The sequence below is a fragment of the Schistocerca gregaria genome, chromosome 7 (genome assembly GCF_023897955.1).
Source record: "Schistocerca gregaria isolate iqSchGreg1 chromosome 7, iqSchGreg1.2, whole genome shotgun sequence".
Taxonomy (NCBI): Eukaryota; Metazoa; Arthropoda; class Insecta; order Orthoptera; family Acrididae; genus Schistocerca; species Schistocerca gregaria.
Window position 1 is genome coordinate 224,796,380 of NC_064926.1, and position 20,834 is coordinate 224,817,213.

The 20,834-nt window shown below is 45.6% G+C and overlaps 1 protein-coding gene across 2 annotated transcripts in view; it reads right to left on the minus strand.

The window, feature by feature from the left end:
* Positions 1-5,653: 5,653 nt before the first annotated feature.
* The window catches only part of LOC126282268 (LIRP), a 210,721-nt gene continuing 195,540 nt past the window's right edge, over positions 5,654-20,834 (minus strand). For both annotated transcript variants that reach the window (XM_049981879.1, XM_049981878.1), the window contains exons 2-3: positions 9,403-9,610; positions 5,654-6,174 (exon numbers count right to left, since the gene is read on the minus strand). In XM_049981879.1, the coding sequence (XP_049837836.1) occupies positions 5,954-6,174; positions 9,403-9,610 (429 nt within the window). In that variant the 3' untranslated portion in view covers positions 5,654-5,953. The remainder of the gene's footprint in view (positions 6,175-9,402; positions 9,611-20,834) is intronic.

Here is a 20,834-nt window from a genome sequence, read left to right on the forward strand (position 1 = left end):
TGACATGTATCTGAGACAGATGCTGTCTGCTCGCAGTATGTGGAGTTCTCGAAATTTTATGTGGGTGATATCTCGTTTGACACTTTCTGGAAACTCAGAGAAGACCAGTGAAAACCAGGAAACGTTGGAGTGGTCGGCGAAAATCAGGGAACACTAAAAAAACGCAGAAACTAAAGGAAAATAGTTTTTTTTAGAAAAGTCATGAAATGCTTTAAATTTCTTCGTGCGCTTTAAACTGAGATATGATAGGAACTGTTAATAGATCTACCGATACCGTATTAGGCAATATATTAGTCCTCTCTCTCATGATCAAGCACATTTTTCTAAACTTAATGTCCCACAGTGCCAGCTCTCCTTAACTTTCTGCTGCCCTCCGATCCGACTCGTTTGCTCTCAGCCTCAGAAAATCAAGAAAGTTTTTAAAACATGTTGAAATCGTTTCGGCTCCAAGGCCACAAATCATTCGCTTTACCGGATGAGATTGTTAGAGCACTAGCTATCCTGAGAGAAACTTGGAACCAATTACCATATGGTTCGATTTGTCTTTCGCATTTAATAAAGCAAAATTCTGCAAATATGTTACGAAACTACCACCAAAGAAAATCGTTTTCAGTGAACGATGGTTAGGTTCTGAAATCAAACTCGAATTTGTTGACTGGTTTAGAAAAGTAGGCCTACATACCAATCTGCAAGCTTACTGCAACATATACAAAAAAGTCTTTTGTTTCATCCAACATTTATCATCAAGCTGTAGCATACCATTCTAAAAGAAAAGCTCATACAAGTTTTCTTAAAATGAAAGAGGACTAGTTTTCGCTAAAAAAAACTTTTCGTGCCTTTACAGGTGTCCCAAAAGAGAGAAATGAAAGTTGATAGTACAAGTAAAATGGAAACTCAACCAAGCAGTCAGATCAAAGCAAGACTTGAAATTTCAAGCAAGAACTGAGACGGGTGGTGCTTATATGCCAAAACCTGCTCGACGGATAGTTCACTCATTTCGTGCAAGAGTCAATGTTATAAAAGCCTCAGTAATTTGGGCTTTGAATGATGTAAACAGTAATTGTTCATTGGATTCATGTTCAGATTATGGAGAGACATTGAAACTGATGTTCCCGAACAGTTCAATTGCTTCTAGCTTCAAAATGAGTGCAACAAAGTGTAAATATATTCGCTTTATAAATTAAAGTCCCTGAATCGATGGTCTCTCTGTATGTTCAAGCTAATCTCAGGAACTGCTGTAGGGATTCTGGTACTGTTTTTTCTAATAGATATAGTGATTTACAAGGAAGGTTTGTGTACGTAATTTATGGCCTGTAGCAATTACGAGTTAGTTTTCGCTAATCATCTTTTATTTTTACATTGGTTATTTTTAAACATTCTTTGTTCCATATTTGGTTGACGTCTGGAGTGACTTCTCGTGTTAATGATGGGAGATACGAGCTGCTCAGCTCGAGATGAGGCGGTATCTGGCGGAAAAGCAGTAAACTAAACAGCTGCCGCAACTCCAGAGAGCAGCTAAGCTTGACCAAACTCTGTGCATACCACAAATTAAAGGTCCCTGCCACTTTTTTGTGGCTGTGTGAATGCTAATCCCAGGAACTACTATTGTGATTTTGGAAAGGCTTTCACTAATATGTAGACAGATTAATGAAGAGGTTTTGTGAATCACTACATATTATTCGTATAACCAAGTGTCTAGTTGTGGATAGTTTATGCTACCCATATGTAGCTGGAGAGGGTCGCTGGTTCTTTATAAACTATGACCACGCTCCCAATTCTTGTAATGAACTAAAAAATAAGCTCCATCAGTGTGATGATTTTGTGCTATGTTTTGATGAGTTATTGTGGAGTTTACTCATGTCAATGGGAACACCGCTCGCTCAGAGTACTTGAACAGTGTGGTTTTAGGCAGAGCTACTGCACAAGATTTACTTTTATAGTTGTGTTGCAGCAACCAACCGTTAGATCAAAACAACTGTTGTTCTTAGAAAGTGCTTAATACTGAGTAACAATTATTGATAGATATGAAATAAAATCGTCATAACTTGTGAATGGTTTGTGTTAGGACGTTCAAACTGCACGGTTGGCCTGGGGCATGATGGAATTAGTATGCGCATGCACTTTGGTTCAGCGGTGAAAAGCCCACTTTCATTTGGGTGGGTTCGTCAGTAAGCAAAACTGGCGCATCTGGGGGACTGAGAATCCGCACTTGGCGACCCAGAAGTCTCTTCTCACTCAATGGGTGACGGTGTGGTGTGGAATGCGTGTGGAACGTCCTGTCACGGAATAATCGGTGCATTATTCCTTGATGGTACGGTGACCATTGAACAGCACGTGAAGGTTTCGGAAGATGAGTTCATCCCCATTATGCAAAGTGACACTGCTTTCGAAAAGATGTGGTTCATGCAAGACGGAGCTCGACCCCATCGAAGTAAGAGAGCATTTGGTGTCCTGGGGGAGCACTCTGCGGGCCGCATTCTGGCTGTGTGGTATCCATAGGCCAGTGGCGTGGGCCTCCATTGGCTGCCATATTCTCCGGATCACAACACATGCGACTCCTTTTTATGGCCCTAAGCACTATGGGACTTAACATCTGAGGTCACCAGTCCCCTAGAACTTAGAACTACTTAAACCTAGCTAAGGACACCACACATATCCATGCCCGAGGCAGGAATCGAACGTGCGACCGTACGGTTCCGGACTGCGCGCCTAGAACCGCTCGGCCACGCCGGCCGGCTCCTTTTTATGGGGCTATATTAAAAACAAAGTGTGCAGGCATAACCCCAAAACCATTGCTGAGGAGAGAACAGCCATACAGGAGGTCAGGTCGTCATCTACAGCACCGATGTTCGGACACTTCAGCGGGCCATGCAGAATTTCGCTATTCGTCTGCGCCACATCATCGCCTGTGCTGGCAGGCATATCGAACGTGTCACAACCAGAATCCTAATATCTGTAGTGACGTTTACATGTTGAATAAAGTGTGTCCACCCCAGAGTTTGCAACTAATTTACGTTTTTTTCATGTGATTTTTACCCTCCACGCTGTCCTCCAATACTAAACCTAACTAACCTAAGGACATCACACAACACCCAGTCATCACGAGACAGAGAAAATCCCTGACCCCGCCGGGAAACTTCATCTCCCAGTACGTACTGCAGCCTACATCCTTCTGAATCTGCTTAGTATATTCATCTCTTGGTCTCCCTCTACGATTTTTACCCTCCACGCTGCCCTCCAGTACTAAATTGGTGATCCCTTGATGCCTCAGAACGTGTCCTACCAACCGATCCCTTCTTCTAGTTAAGTTGTACCACAAACTCCTCTTGTCCCCAATCCTATTCAGTACCTCATCATTAGTTATGCGATCTACCCATCTAATCTTCAGCATTCTTCTGTAGCACCACATTTCAAAAGCTTCTATTGTCTTCTTATCCAAACTGTTTATCGTCCATGTTTCACTTCCATACATGGATACACTCCATACAAATACTTTCAGAAATGACTTCCTGACACTTAAATCTATACTCGATGTTAACAAATTTCTCTTCTTCAGAAACGCTTGCCTTGCCATTGCCGGTCTACATTTTATATCCTCTATACTTCGACCATCATCAGTTACTTTGCTCCCCAAATAGCAAAACTCCTTTACTACTTTAAGTTTCTCATTTCCTAATCTAATTCCCTCAGCATCACCCTATTTAATTTGACTACATTCCATTATCCTCGTTTTGCTTTTGTTGATGTTCGTCTTATATTCTCCCTTCAAGACACTGTCCATTCCGTTGAACTGCTCTTCCAAGTCCTTTGCTGTCTCTGACAGAATTACAATGTCATCGGCGAACCTCCAAGTTTTTATTTCTTCTCCATGGATTTTAATTCCTACTCCGAATTTTTCTTTTGTTTCCTTTATTGCTTGCACAATATACAGATTGAATAACATCGGGGAGAGGCTACAACCCTGTCTCACTCCCTTCCCAACGACTGCTTCCCTTTCATATCCCTCGACTGTTACAACTGCCATCTGGTTTCTGCACAAATTGTAAATAGCCATTCGCTCCCTGTATTTTACCCCTGCCACCTTCAGAATTTGAAAGAGAGCATTCCAGTCAACACTGTCAAAAGCTTTCTCCAAGTCTACAAATGCTAGAAACGTAGGTTTGCCTTTTCTTAGTCTAGCTTCTAAGAAAAGTCGTCGTTTTTTCATATAGTTCAATAATTAGCACTCTGTAAGTGCATGTTTTATCTGCAGCTCGTGGTCTCGCGGTAGCGTTCTCGCTTCCCGAGCACCAGGTCACGGGTTCGATTCCCGGCGGGGTCAGGGATTTTTCCTGTCTCGAGATGACTGGGTGTTTCGTCTTCATCATCATCATTAATCCCCGTTACGGTCCGAGGAAAGCAATGGCAAACCACCTCCACTAGGACCTTGCCTAGTAAGGCGGCGGCCAGAAATTTTGCACGCGTGCGGTGCTCTTGCACACGTGCAACTTCCGAGTCACAGCGTGCAAGCCGCAGCCGTCAGCGTTCATGTAGTGCATATTTCTACGCACAGATATCGCTCCTCTGTTACAGAAAGTGCGTTATCGACACCTCGTGTGTATATCACAACCTAGGCTGTATCTGTAAGATCTGTTGCTTCATCGAGCGCAACAGAGAAAGCAACAAAGTATTTAGCTTTATTTATTAGTTGCCTGTGCAGATCGTCGGCCATAGCACTGATACGTCTTTTCACTGTTTATATAGACTGATTTGTTGAAACCTGTTAACGTTCGTGGGACACACAAGTTCTGTAGCATCAGACACCCTTTCACAAACTCCCTTTCGGAAAAAGGTTTCCGAGACTGTGCAATTCTTAGTGCGATTCTAAAACTTGCTCGCTGTGAAGATTTGGTATGGTTGTCATTCTGGAAAATTGAAAACAGTACATTGCACAGCGTACAGTAAAACAGACAGAAATGTAACACAAGAAACGAAGAGTACAAGAAGTATCAGTTACTTTGAAGTACAGTAAAATCGAGTTGATGTGTCTGATCCATTTTCTTAAGGACATTTAATTTTGCTTGCCGTTCTTCACTGTTGGGTACACTACACTCGTCTTTGTGATATGTATTGTAGTGTCTTTGAATTGAAAACTTACGCTGGCCGCCTATTATTCGGCGACACAGCAAACACTGTGAGTTTTCACCAACGGCTACAAAAAAGAATTGCAGTTCCCAGTGATTTTCAAACGACTGAGAACATAGATATCCCGTCCTTTGCTTTTTCACAGTACTTGCCATTTTCAGTACTTCTCTGTTGAGGTTACAGTCACCAGGGGTAAACGAGACTGGATATGTTGCGCTCTTGCTTGTATCACAAGGAAGTGGAGCCGCCGCCGTTCATTTAGGACACATGTCTAATAACAGATGTCGCTGTCGCACATGTGCAGCACTTCCGCACTTGTGCACACTGTGCAGCGTTTGGCCGGCCCTGCCCTACGCTCTGTAAAGAAGTATGGGACTTGATCATCAAGTGCATGAATTAAGAGCGGTGAGGCAGCGAAGATTTATTTATTTAGTCACGGAAAAGTCAGAGAAATCAATATCAAAACAGAAGTGTAAATCAGGCTGTAGGAAAGTTCAGGGTACAGGAGAGGTAAGAAAGATACAGAACATTTGTTTTAATTGTGCACATGTAAGTTTATTTTCACGAGTTTTGAACGCTTTTTTTGTACCAACTTTCGTCTTACGAATCACATGAAACGTATACAATTTGCAGTAAAAACAAATGCGAAATAAGAAGAATAATACTGATCGGAAGCGCGGGCGCCCCCTCGTGCGTTGCTTGCGAGAGGCGAGCGCGGCCTCGGCCGGCCCATCTGCCGCCGGGGGCTGGCCTCGCGGTCTGGCCCGCCCCGGCCGACAGGGACAATAAATAAGTGGCGCGCGGCGCGGCGGTGGAGCGGCTGCGGCGACTACCGGCGGCCGCAGTACGTCTGCAGCTCGCTGATGCTGCAGCTCTTGCGGCAGCACTCGTCGAAGACGCCGCGCGTGCGCCGCCGGAAGACCGCGGCGGTGAGCAGGCCGCCCGCGCTCGGCCGCGCCAGCACGGGGTACGGCGGCAGCGCCGGCGCCTCCACCTCCTCGTCGGCCGACTGGCTCCAGTAGTTGTCTTCAGACTCCGCGTCCGACACATCTGCAACACCACCGCGTCACCGTCACAGCCCGTGGCCACCTAGCGCCTTCGCTTACGGCGAGCAACAAGGAAACTACGCGATGATTACGCGAGATTAGCGATTTTTAGCGAAGTAAGGCGAATCTTTACGAGGTACCGTCAAATCTACACTACTGGCCATTAAAATTGCTGCACCAAGAACAAATGCAAATGATAAACGGGTATTCATTGGACATATATAGACTCCTGGAAATTGAAATAAGAACACCGTGAATTCATTGTCCCAGGAAGGGGAAACTTTATTGACACATTCCTGGGGTCAGATACATCACATGATCACACTGACAGAACCACAGGCACATAGACACAGGCAACAGAGCATGCACAATGTCGGCACTAGTACAGTGTATATCCACCTTTCGCAGCAATGCAGGCTGCTATTCTCCCATGGAGACGATCGTACAGATGCTGGATGTAGTCCTGTGGAACGGCTTGCCATGCCATTTCCACCTGGCGCCTCAGTTGGACCAGCGTTCGTGCTGGACGTGCAGACCGCGTGAGACGACGCTTTATCCAGTCCCAAACATGCTCAATGGGGGACAGATCCGGAGATCTTGCTGGCCAGGGTAGTTGACTTACACCTTCTAGAGCACGCTGGGTGGCACGGGATACATACGGACGTGCATTGTCCTGTTGGAACAGCAAGTTCCCTTGCCGGTCTAGGAATGGTAGAACGATGGGTTCGATGACGGTTTGGATGTACCGTGCACTATTCAGTGTCCCCTCGACGATCACCAGAGGTGTACGGCCAGCGTAGGAGATCGCTCCCCACACCATGATGCCGGGTGTTGGCCCTGTGTGCCTCGGTCGTATGCAGTCCTGATTGTGGCGCTCACCTGCACGGCGCCAAACACGCATACGACCATCATTGGCCCCAAGGCAGAAGCGATTCTCATCGCTGAAGACGACACGTCCCCACTCGTCCCTCCATTCACGCCTGTCGCGACACCACTGGAGGTGGGCTGCACGATGTTGGGGCGTGAGCGGAAGACGGCCTAACGGTGTGCGGGACCGTAGCCCAGCTTCATGGAGACGGTTGCGAATGGTCCTCGCCGATACCCCAGGAGCAACAGTGTCCCTAATTTGCTGGGAAGTGGCGGTGCGGTCCCCTACGGCAGTGCGTAGGATCCTACGGTCTTGGCGTGCATCCGTGCGTCGCTGCGGTCCGGTTCCAGGTCGACGGGCACGTGCACCTTCCGCCGACCACTGGCGACAACATCGGTGTACTGTGGAGACCTCACGCCCCACGTGTTGAGCAATTCGGCTGTACGTCCACCCGTCCTCCCGCATGCCCACTATACAACCTCGCTCAAAGTCCGTCAACTGCACATACGGTTCACGTCCACGCTGTCGCGGCATGCTACCAGTGTTAAAGACTGCGATGGAGCCACGGCAAACTGGCTGACACTGACGCCGGCGGTGTACAAATGCTGCGCAGCTAGCGCCATTCGACGGCCAACATCGCGGTTCCCGGTGTGTCCGCTGTGGCGTGCGTGTGATCATTGCTTGTACAGCCCTCTCACAGTGTCCGGAGCAAGTATGGTGGGTCTGACACACCGGTGTCAATGTGTTCTTTTTTCTATTTCCTGGAGTGTATTATACTAGAACTGACATGTGATTACATTTTCATGCAATTTGGGTGCATAGATCCTGAGAAATCAGCACCCAGAACAACCACGTCTGGCCTTAATAACGGCCTTGATGCGCCTGGGCATTAACAGAGCTTGGATCACGTGTACAACTACAGCTGCCCATGCAGCTTCAACACGATGCCACAGTTCATCAAGAGTAGTGACTGGCGTATTGTGACGAGCAAGTTGCTCGGCCACCATTGACCAGACGTTTTCAGTTGGCGAGTGATCTGGAGAATGTGCTAGCCAGGGCAGCAGTCGAACATTTTCTGTATCCACAAAGGCCCGTACAGGATCTGCGACATGCGGTCGTCCATTATCCTGCTGAAATGTAGGGTTTCGCAGGGATCGAATGAAGGGTAGAACCAGGGGTCGTAACACATCTGAAATGTAACGTCCACTGTTCAAAGTGCCGTCACTGCGAACAAGAGATGACCGAAAAGTGTAACCAATGGCACCTCATACCACCACGCTGGGTGATACGCCAGTATGGCGATGACGAATACACGCTTCCAACGTGCGTTCACCGCGATGTCGTCAAACACGGTCGCGACCATCTTGATGCTGTAAACAGAACCTGGATTCATCCGAAAAAATGATGTTTTGCTACTCTTGCATCCAGGTACGTCGTTGAGTACACCATCGCAGGCACTCCTGTCTGTGATGCAGCGTTAAGGGTAACCGCAGCCGTGGTCTCCGAGCTGATAGTCCACGCTACTGCAAACGTCGACGAACTGTTCGTGCAGATCGTTGTTGTCTTGCAAACGTCCCCATCTGTTGACTCAGAGATCGATCCGTGGCTGCAAGATCCGTTACAGCCATGCGCATAAGATGCCTGTTGTCTCGATTGCTAACGATACGAGGCCGTTGGGATCCAGCACGGCGTTCCGTATTACCCTCCTGAATCCACCGATTCCATATTCTGCTAACAGTCATTGGATCTCGACCGACGCGAGCAGCAATGTCGCGATACGATAAACCGTAATCGCGATTGACTACAATCCCACCTTTACCAAAGTCGGAAACGTGATGGTACGTACTTCTCCTCCTTACACGAGGCATCACAACAACGTTTCACCAGGCAACGCCGCTCAACTGCTGTTTGTGTATGAGAAATCGGTTTGAAACTTTCCTCATGTCAGCAGGTTGTAGGTGTCGCCACCGGCGCCAACCTTGTGTCAATGCTCTGAAAAGCTAATCATTTGCATATCACAGTATCTTCTGCGTGTCGGTTAAATTTCGTGTCTGTAGCACGTCATCTTCGTGGTGTAGCAATTTTAATGGCCAGTAGTGTAAAAAGGTACTGAACAATTTAGAAATTAGTATTTGTAGCTAACTACTCCTCCAGGCTCTTTTACTATATTTTTTGCATTGAAATACAACCCCCTTGCTTTGAATATCTGAGAGAAATTTCAGCATTATTAAGTGTAGCTATAAACATGTTTTATCGAAATGTTTACTTTTCCGGCAGCGTTCGCTCTTTAGACGCAACAGCGACACACCTCGAGGAAAGAGGGTATTCACCCCGGGCTGTGTAGGAGTGCTGGCAGGTGCTCACCTTGGGAAGCCTTCTTGAACATGGTGTTGTAGTTGCCACGGCAGACGATCTTGAGCGCGTTGGAGAGCTTCTCGCCGCAGTAGCGGGCCACCGGCTGCGGCGCGCCGCTGCGCTTGGGCGACAGGAGGAACAGGTCGGACTGCGCCTGCGTGGCCGTGCACAGGCACACCGCCAGCACGGCGAGCAGTCGGAGGCACAGCTTCCACATCTGCAACACACAGGCGCGCCCCAGCGTTACTCGCCGCCCGCGGTCACAGAGCACTGAGAGGCAGCTACAACTAGATAAGCACCCGCCCGGGTAGCCGCGCACGTTAACGCGACGGCTTCCAGGGCGGGGAGGTACGCTACCCCCAGAGCGAAACAGCCCGGCTGTTGAAGGCGAGGGTTTTTAGGCGGTTTCCCACATCCCACTAGGCGAATACCGGGCTGGTTCCCACATTCCGCCTCAGATACATGCTACGCAAACATTTAGAACAATTTCTCACACTTGCGCGCATTATTTACTCTATACGTGGACAGAAAGAGTACAGTGCTTCCGTTCTGGAGGGTGAATAGGAGACTGATGGCCTTAGCTGTCTGGTCTCCTCAAACTCTTACTCAGAACCAGTATCAGTAGATATGTGCAGGGAAATCCTGTACGGACATTGGTGGACAAAGAGTGGCAACCAGTGTAGCAAGGTCTTGTGTTGGCCATAGCAGAAGTGTTGAGCTTCCACAAGGGGTCCACTTCATCTCTGGCAGTGAGGACTTCAGGGCAAATTATCTAAAACTTCCAAAAATCTCAGAGAAAACTTGAAGTGGCATCTCATTTTATTGTCTTATCAGTGGTCTGCAGTACAGTATGGAATGGGCATGGTACACAAGTTTCTTCGTGTAGTTCCTCACAAACCAATCACTCACCTAATCTAGAGTGTATTAAACGACCAAGTGTTCCAAGTATACATAGCTGTCGACATATGCTCGACAAGAAAACTAAATTATGGCCTTCCACAAGGATCAGTCCTCTGCTCACTTTTATTCAGCTTGTAGACTGTCTGATCAAAAACTCCGGACAGCGCAAACGATGCAGAATTTCCCACTAGGCGTCTCGAGAGGAGGATCGGTCAGTATGAGAGAAAGCAGGGAGTATTGTATTGTCAGCAGATGAGCAGTAACAGCTGAGCCGGTGGATCAGGGGAGCTTACTGATTTCGAACATAGACTTCTCATTGGATGCCGCCTGAGTAACAAATTCATCAAGGATATTTCAGCTCTTCTAATGCTGCCCAGATCGATTGTTGGTGATATGATTGTGAAGTGAAATCGTGAAGGAACATCCACAACTAAATCACCAGGCAGACGTCGTGTACTGACGGACAGGAAACGTCGAGCATCGCGTTGGGTCGGTGCAAAATGTCGCTTAAAATCTGATGCAGGAATCCACTGGTGGAGCCGGCCGCGGTGGCCGAGAGGTTCTAGGCGCTTCAGTCCAGAACCGCGGGACTGCTACTGTCGCTGGTTCGAATCCTGACTCGTACATGGATGTGTCTGATGTCGTTAGGTTAGTTAGGTTTAAGTAGTTCTAAGTTTTAGGGGACTGATGACCTCAGATGTCGAGTCGCAGAGTGCTCAGAGCCATTTGAACCATTTGAAACGTAAACGTAGATAATCTCCTGCTTGTACCAGGATGACATAAAACGAGCACTTCAGCCCGTAATTCTGTATAACCATAACGTAATTTCATACTAGCTACACAAGATAACAGCAACTGCTTGACGAATACGGATCTAGACCCAGACGTTTCAATACGTGCAAATAGTAACTTTAGAAAAATATCGACTTTCACGCTCTACGACCTTAACCAAGTCTGCAATTCCGAATGTGTACCCTTGGGGAGCTGGTGCAGACTTACATGTTAGGTATATCGTGTAATACGACTAACGAGACAGTTCGAGACTTGTACGCTCGGAGCGCTGGTGCATACTTGTGTGTGCCGTGTATAGCGGCTTAAGACCACATTGTCCGCCCGGTTAGCCGAGCTGTCTAACGGACGGCTTTCCGGAGCGGGAAGGAGCACCTGGTGCCCGGCACGAATCCGCCCGGCGGACTTGTGTCGAGGTCCGGTGAGCCGGCCAGTCTGTGGATGGTTTTTAGGCGGTTTTCCATCTGCCTCGGCGAATGCGGGCTGGTTCCCCTTATTCCGCCTCAGTTACACTATGTCGGCGATTGCTGCGCAAACAAGTTCTCCATGTAGGCGTACACCACCATTACTCTACCACGTAAACGTAGGGGTTACACCCGTCTGGTGTGAAACGTTCCCTGCGGGGTCCACCGGGGGCCGAACCGCACAATAACCCTGGGTTCGCTGTGGGGCGGCGGAGGGGTGAAGTGGACTGCGGCAGTCATAGTGGGGTTGTGGACCACTGCGGCTGCGGCGGGGACGGAGCCTCTCCGTCGTTTCTAGGTCCCCGGTTAACATACATACATAAAAGACGGTCTTCTTCCAAACAACAAAATTCAAATACGATTTCTGAATGACAAGTCCGCTGCGCAGTTTTTCTTTATGTACAGAAAGCAGATGGAGCTACTCCCTTGTTTTTGCGGTTGCACTAAAATGGCAATTTGTAGCCATCGGATGCTTTTGGCATGACGCCTGCACGGTGTTGCTACGATAATGGTCACTACCGTAGTTGGCAGAGCGCAGACGTAGAGGACCCGTTTGCAGACTGCAGGGGCGACGGCGGGCGCTTCGAGGGGCTCTGGCAGGCCCCCGCGCCGCGGCGTCTCCCGAAGTGCCTCCGAAGGTCGCCGTAATTGCCTGCAGGGGGACCACGTGTCGGGGGCCGGAGCAGCGCCGCGCGCCGCCACACGCCTCACCTTGCACTGCTCGCTTCCGACAACTGCGCCAATTGCCCGTTCGCGGAATGCTTCAGCCGCCGGCCCCCCTCTGACGTCAAACTTTCGCCGTTCCTTTGTGTGACCACGCCGGCCTCTGTCTTCAGAAATTCGGGCTACTGTGATACCACGCCATCAAAGAGTGTCGATATCATGTTAATATAAAAGAATACTCAAAGAATTAAGAAGGGTAATATCAAAAACTAACACAAATTATTTACAGACGAATGGAAAAACTGGTAGAAGACGACCTCGGAGAAGAGCAGTTTGGATTCCGTATAAATGCTGGAACACGTGAGGCAATACTGACCCTACGACTTATCTTAGAAAAAGAAAGGCAAACCTACGTTTCTAGCATTTGCAGACTTACAGAAAGCTTTTGACAATGTGTAGAATAATACTGAAGAAACTGCAAAAAGGTGGGAATTTAAGGAGATGGGACCTGGACAAACTGATTAAAACAGAGGTTGTGCAGAGTTTCAGGGAGAGCATAAGGGAACAATTGTCACTAATGGGGGAAAGAAATACAGTAGAAGAATGGGTAGCTCTGAGGGGTGAAATAGTGAAGCCAGCAGAGGATCAAGTAGGTAAAAAGACGAGGGCTAGTAGAAATCCTTGGGTAACAGAAGAAATATTGAAGTTAATTGATGAAAGGAGAAAATATAAAAATGCAGTAAATAAAGAAGGCAAAATGGAATACCAACGTCTGAAAAAGGAGATCGGCAGGAAGTGCAAAATGGCTAAGCAAGGACAGCCAGAGGACAAATGTAAGGATGCAGAGGCTTATCTCACTAGGGGTAAGATAGATACTGCCTACAGGAAAATTAAAGAGACCTCTGGAGATAAGAGAACCACTTGCATGAACATCAAGAGCTCAAATGGAAACCCAGTTCTAAGCAAAGAAGAGAAAGCAGAAAGGTGGAAGGAGTATATAAAGGGTCTATACAAGGGCGATGTACTTGAGGACAATATTATGGAAATGGAAGAGGATGTAGATGAAGATGAAATGGGAGATACGATACTGCGTGTAGAGTTTGACAGAGCACTGAAAGACCTGAGTCGAAACAAGGCCCCCGGAGTAGACAACATTCCATTGGAACTACTGACGGCCTTGGGAGAGCCAGTCCTGACAAAACTCTACCATCTGGTGAGCAAGATGTATGAAACAGGTGAAATACCCTCAGGCTTCAAGAAGAATATAATAATTCCAATCCCAAAGAAAGCAGGTGTTGACAAATGTGAAAATTACCGAACAATCAGTTTAATAAGCCACAGCTGCAAAATACTAACGCGAATTCTTTACAGACGAATGGAAAAACTAGTAGAAGCCGACCTTGGGGAAGATCAGTTTGGATTCCGTAGAAATATTGGAACTCGTGACGCAATACTGACCTTACCACTTATTTTAGAAGAAAGATTAAGGAAAGGCAAACCTACATGCCTAGCATTTGTAGACTTAGAGAAAGCTTTTGACAATATTGACTGGAATACTCTATTTCAAATTCTGAAGGTGGCAGGGGTAAAATACAGAGAGCGAAAGGCTATTTACAGTTTGTACAGAAACCAGATGGCAGTTATAAGAGTCGAGGGGCGTGAAAGGGAAGCAGTGGTTGGGAAGGGAGTGAGACAGGGTTGTACCCTCTCCCCGATGTAATTCAATCTGTATATTGAGCAAGCAGTAAAGGAAACAAAAGAAAAATTCGGAGTAGGAATTAAAATCCGTGGAGAAGAAATAAAAACTTTGAGGCTTGCCGATGACATTGTAATTCTGTCAGAGACAGCAAAGGACTTGGAAGAGCAGTTGAACGGAATGGATAGTATCTTGAAAGGAGGATATAAGATGAACATCAACAAAAGCTAAACGAGGATAATGGAATGTAGTCTAATTAAGTCGGGTGATGCTGAGGGAATAAGATTAGGAAATGAGACACAAAGTAGTAAAGGGGTTTTGCTATTTGGGGAGCAAAATAACTGATGATGGTCGAAGTAGAAAGGATATAAAATAAAGACAGGCAATGGCAAGGAAAGCGTTTCTGAAGAAGAGAAATTTGTTAACATCGAGTATAGATTTAAGTGGTAGGAAGTCGTTTCTGAAAGTATTTGTATGGAGTGTAGCCATGTATGGAAGTGAAACGTGGACGATAAATAGTTTAGACAAGAAGAGAATTGAAGCTTTAGAAATGTGGTGCTACAGAAGAATGCTGAAGATTCGGTGGGTGGATCACGTAACTAATGAGGAGATACTGAATAGAATTGGGCAGAAGAGAAATTTATGCTACAACTTGACTAGAAGAAGGGATCGGTTGCTAGGACATGTTCTGAGGCATCAAGGGATCACCAATTTAGTACTGGAGGGCAGCGTGGAGGGTAAAAATCGTAGAGGGAGACCAAGATGAATACACTGAGCAGATTCAGAAGGATGTAGGTTGGAGATGAAGAAGCTTGCACAGGCTAGAGTAGCATGGAGAGTTGCATCAAACCATTCTCTGGACTGAAGACCACAACACAAACAGCACATTTTATAAATGATTTATAATTGGACTTTGGTATCTCTGTTAGCTACGGGAAGTTGGCCTTTAGCAATGAATGTTGTTGTTAAGTGATTTCATAGGTTAAAATCATGGTGAAAATCAATGTCCTTTAGCTATTTTCTCAAAATATCATGAACATAGATATTAAATGTCAAGACCTAGACTTAGGAGAAATTTTAATAACCGACCAGAAAATAGGAAGAGAATGAATTCAGCTTATTGGGAAGTATCGTCTGCTTCACAGATGAAAAAGACGTCTCGAAAAAAAAAACTGATAGTTTCAGTTACATTACTGGGGCCATTTAGAGAACAATGGATAAAAAAGTGAGGAAAGAAAGTAATTAAGTTCTACAAAGGAGTGGCAGTACCAACTGTAGATAATGGCAGTGACATTTGGACAATAACAACCTGATACCAACAAACATTACAATCTGTTGAATGAGGCTTTTGGAAAAAAGTAGCTGTGTGCAGAATATCTGATATAATAACGAATACCGGCGATTGGGGCCGAGCGGTTCTAGGCGCTTCATTATGGAACCGCGCGACCGCTACGTTCGCAGGTTCGAATCCTGCCTCGGGCATGGATGTGTGTGATGTCCTTAAGTTAGTTAGGTTTAAGTAGTTCTACGTTCTAGGCGACTGATGACCTCAGATGTTAAGTCCCATAGTGCTCAGAGCCATTTGAACCATTTAATAACGAATACAACAATCACACAAGAACTAGGACATAAAAGCACAAAGGAGTTTAGAAATAAATGGAGAGACGATGTCACAAGAATGAATTAAAATGGAAAGCTCAAAATAATAAGGAATTGTCGACATAGGTAAGATCGAAAGGTTAATAGAGAGGTGGGGATATCAAGTAGAAACTAACCACAGACAACTGGGGCATCGAGCAGGAGGATATAACAAGTAAATACGAACACTTGAAGAAGGAGGAAGTACTACATAAAAAAAAAAAACTTCTGGGTTGGAGCTACGCTCCTTGTTCAGTCATATGTGTTGTGTGCCTTTACCTTCTCTTTCAATAATCTTCTGCACATGAGTGTATCAGTAATATCACAGACAAGTGTATCATCAGGAGTGCCCCAGGGAAATGTGAAATGACCGCTATTATTTTCGGTATAGGCTACATAAACCATCTGGCTGACTGGGTGAGCAGCAATCAACGACTGTGTGTTGATGATGCTGTGCTGTTCTGGAAGGTGTTCTCGTTGAGTAACTATAGGAGGATCCAAAGGTGGTTTAGAAAAAAGTTCTAGTTGGTACGATGAATGGCAACTAGCTCTAAATGTAGAAAAATGTAAGTTAATGCACATGAGTAGGAAAAACCAACCGGTAATCTTCGAATTAAGCATTAATAGTGTTCTGGTTGACACAGTCACTACGATTAAATATCTAGCTGTAACGTTGCAAAGTGATATGAAACTGAACGAGCATGTAAGGATTTTAATATGGAAGTTGAATTGTCGACTTCGGTTTATTGGGAGAATTTGAGGAAAGTGTGGTTGATCTGTAAAGAAAACCGCATATAGGGAGCTAGTGCGAACCATTGTTGAGTACTGCCCGAGTGTTTGGGAGTCAGCACCAGATAGTATTAAAGGAAGACATCAAAGAAATTCAGAATCTGGCCGCTAGACTTGTTAACTGTAGCGTCGAACAAACGCAAATATTGCGGAGATGCTTCGGGAATTCAAATGAGAATTCCTGGAGGGCGACGTTCTTTTCGAAGAACATTATTGTGAAAATTTAAAGAAACAGCAATTGAAGCTGACTGTAGAATGGATTCTACAACCGCCAACGCACATTTCGACGAATGAGAACGAAGGTAATAGACTTTAGAACTAGTAAGGGGCCACATAGTCGTTTTTCATTCATTCATTCTATTTGCGAATGGAAAACGAAAGGATTTCTTTTCAGTTTTTATTGGCTTTCGGATCGTGCCCACTCAACCATCTCAATATTGGAATATGAATTATGACGGTATGAACGTAAGAACAATACACCACCCAGTCGTAGAGCAGACGAAATCTGCAAGCCGGCCAGGAATCGAACCCGGTCCCCTTTATTTCATTTAGCAATCCGCCTCGCTGACCGCGCAGCTAGGAAAGTAAATGACTTATATTGTTATAGGGTAGCCTCCTCCATCCACCGAAACGGTGGCTTGCACACTACGTATGTAGGTGTTGATAAGTAATACATGTCTAGTCGCACGTCACTGTACCTTTGGCTGCGACATACGATTGTCACTTGACGATCCCCTAACAAGCCCAAGCCGCTTCGTAATCAAATAAATATTTTGCAGAACACCAAAAGTGTTCCTCCACTTAATATTGTTGTCCCGTTCTGTTACGCACTGATGGAAATTCAGTTTATGTTCTGCATCCTCATCTACATGGATACTCTACAAATCACGCTTAAGTGCCTGGCAGTGGGCTCATCGAACCACCTTCACAATAATCCTCTATTACTCCAGCCTCGAACAGCACGTGGAAAAAACGCAAACCGACATCTTTCCGGCCGGCCAAGGTGACCGAGCGGTTCTAGGCGCTACAGTCTGGAACCAGGCGACCGCTACGATCGCAGGCTCGAACTCTGCCTCGGGCATGGATGTGTGTGATGTCCTTAGGTTAGATAAGTTAAGTAGTTCTAAGTTCTAGAACACTGGCGACCTCCGAAGTTAAGTCCCATAGTGCTCAGAGCCATTTGAATTTTGAACATCTTTCCGTGCGAGCTCCTATTTCGATTATTTTTTGATGATGATCGTTTCTACCTATGCAGGTCACTGTCAGCAAAATTTTTTCGCATTTGGAGGAGAAAGTTGGATATTGAAATTTCACAAGAAGATTCCGCCGCAACGAAAGACGACTTTGTATGGTGTCAGTGACACTCTCTCCCCTATTTCTCGATAATGCGAAACATGCTGCTCTTTTTAAACTTTCTTCATGTACTCCGTTAATACTGCCTGCTAAGGATCTCCAAAGGATGGAGAAGCGTAGTGTAGCCAGTCTCTCTAACAGATTTGTTGCATCTTCTAAGTATACTGCCAATAAATAGCAGTCTTTGATCCACCGTCCCCAAAACACTTTCTATGTGTTATTTCCTATTAAATTGTTCGTAATTGTAATTCTTGTGTATTTAGTTGAATTTACGGCCGTTAGAATTGACTGATTTATCGTGTAACCGAAGTGTAACGGATTCATTTTAGTAGTAATGTGGATGACCTCATACTTTTGATTATTGTCAATTTTCGCACCATGCAGATATCTTTTCTAAATCGTTTTGCGATTTTATTTTGTTGATGACTCTACTAGACGATAAACGACAGCGTCATCTGCAAACAACCTGAGACGGCTGCTCAGATTGTCTGCTAAACTGTTTATATAGGTAAGGAACACTGTCTTGGAGAACGCCAGAAATAACTCTTGTTTTACTCAGTGACTTTTCATCAGTTACTACGAACTGTGACCTTTCTGACAGGAAATCACGTATCTAGTCACTTAAGTGAGACGATGTTCCATAATCACGCTTGTGTGGTACAGTGTCAAAAGCCTAATGGAAATCTAGAAATACGGAATCAGTTTGAATCCCTTACTGATAGAACTCAACACTTCGTGTGAAAAAAGAGCTACTTGTGTTTCACAAGAACAATGTTTTCTAAATCTGTGTTGAGTGTTTGTCAATAGACCGTTCTCTTCGAGGTAATTCATAATATTCGAACACAATACATGTTCCCAAATCCTGCTGCATATCGACGTTAATGTTATGGGCCCATAATTTTGAGGATTATTCCTACTGCTTGAATATTGGTGTGATCTATGCAATCTCCAAGCTTTGGGTAAGGATGTTTCGTCGAGTGCGCAGTTGTGTATGATTATTAAGTATGGAGCTATTGCATCAGCATACTCTGAAAGGTACCTAATTGGCGTACAGTCTGGACCGAAAGATTTGCCTTTATTATGCAGAAGAAGTGCCACAATCCACCACATCTGGGCTTGCACGCTTAAGTAATCTAAGACAAATGACAGAATCGTTCCTTTGAAAAGAACATGACCGATTTCTTTCCCCGTCCTTTGTAATCTGAGCTTTGCCCCGACGACCTCGTAATCCTCGGGATCGTAAACTATTCCCTTACCTTCTTTTTTGTGGTGTAGTATATACAGTCTGGCCTCATTCAGTACTACGCGAAATATCGGCAGTGCTGCAGGAAGACCTCTGATGACATCGACGCATGGACCAGCCAGTGTCCATGATTACGCAGCGCCCTACATACTCGCTAGAAGTGAAAGGGAAGACAGGCGCAGTGAAAACTGCAAAGAACACGTGCCAGCCGATCCAGGTTGTGGCGGAGCGCCGAGATTCGAATGGAAGTCACGCAGAGCACGCTCGTGTGAAAGTGTCCGTGAGGATGTTCTGCACGGATGGCCACCGCTGACCCGATTACCGGGGACTCCTACTCTGCACAATGGCTGTGGCAGCAACGGCGTCCTCACGTGACTCTTTTCGATGTCCACTCTTGACACAGAAAGCTCTCCGTTATCAGTTCATGCATCGTTGAAGAAACGTCATAATTCCATCACCAAGAGCTGCTAATAACGATAAAGTAAGTAATCCCCCCGGGAGTCGATCCCGCCACATCTCGATTTCTGCGCACCCGAGTATAAAAATGTGTCATATATGGTCATATCATTTGATCGTATTGACTTATAAACTTAAAATATTTACACCGCTATCGGAACTTAGTATTTTACATAAATTTCAATTTGATTCCTCTACCCATTCTGCCAAAGGCTCTCTTGAGACACCCGCCTGTTATTCGCTCCAAATGTCTTCGAAGAAATCGTGTCAAAATACAGTGTATTAAAAGCATTTTCGGTCGAATTTACATTTACAACGGATATACTGACGGTTCGTACTTTTCAATGGGCACAAGACAGTCGGCACAGCCATTGACTGTTCGATAAACTAATACGCCGGGAGCAAATAAAAGATCATAAACACTTAGGTTTAAAGTGACACATGCAAGTTACACCTTGTAGCAACAAATCATATTTATAGAGTCGATGCACAGTGACGACAACCACTTTCTGTGCATCCATTATAACGTAATCTGTTGAGAGAACTAATCTTTGACCGAGTGAGGTGGCGCAGTGGTTAGACACTGAACTCGCATTCGGGAGGACGACGGTTCAATCCCGCGTCCGGCCATCCTGATTTAGGTTTTTCGTGATTTCCCTAAATCACTCCAGGCAAATGCCGGGATGGTTCCTCTGAAAGGGCACGGCTGACTTCCTTCCCTAATCCGATGAGACCGACGATCACACTGTCTGGTCTCCTTCCCCAAAACAACCAACCAACTAATCTTTGTTGTTTTTTCTTGTCCAGTTACTTGCGCAGATTATTATTATATGAATATAACTGAATATCCATTAACAAACTGCACTCTGTATTCATCAAGGTGTACATTTGATAGTCAATCTTCTTATCCCCTAAAATTCAATTGGGTAAGCAGTTGTTTCTTGAAAACGTTGGCTATCACGCTATGATTTGAATGATCCTATTGCCATCTATCGACGGCGGCAAATTTCTGCCTATTAGGATGAAAATTATTATTATTATTACTAAACATATATCAGTAAATTCATTTGGTTTTCCGGGCACAATATCCTGCTGCACCATACATTATACTGTGGTACAAAAGTAATGGGGTACCTCCAAATTTCGTGTCGGACCTCCTTTTGCCCGACAGCAGCTCCACATGGCATGAACTCAACAAGTCGCTGGAAGTCCCCTGTAGAAATACTGAGCCATGCGGCATCTGTAATTGCGAAAGTGTTGCCGGTCCAGGATTTTTTGCACGAATTGATCTCTCTAATATGTCCCATAAATGTTTGATGGGATTCACAACGGCCGGCCGCGGTGGCCGAGAGGTTCTATCAGCTTCAGTTCTGAATCGCCCGTCTGCTACGGTCGCAGGTTCGAATTCTGCCTTGGGCATGGATGTGTGCTGTCATTAGGTTAGTTAGGT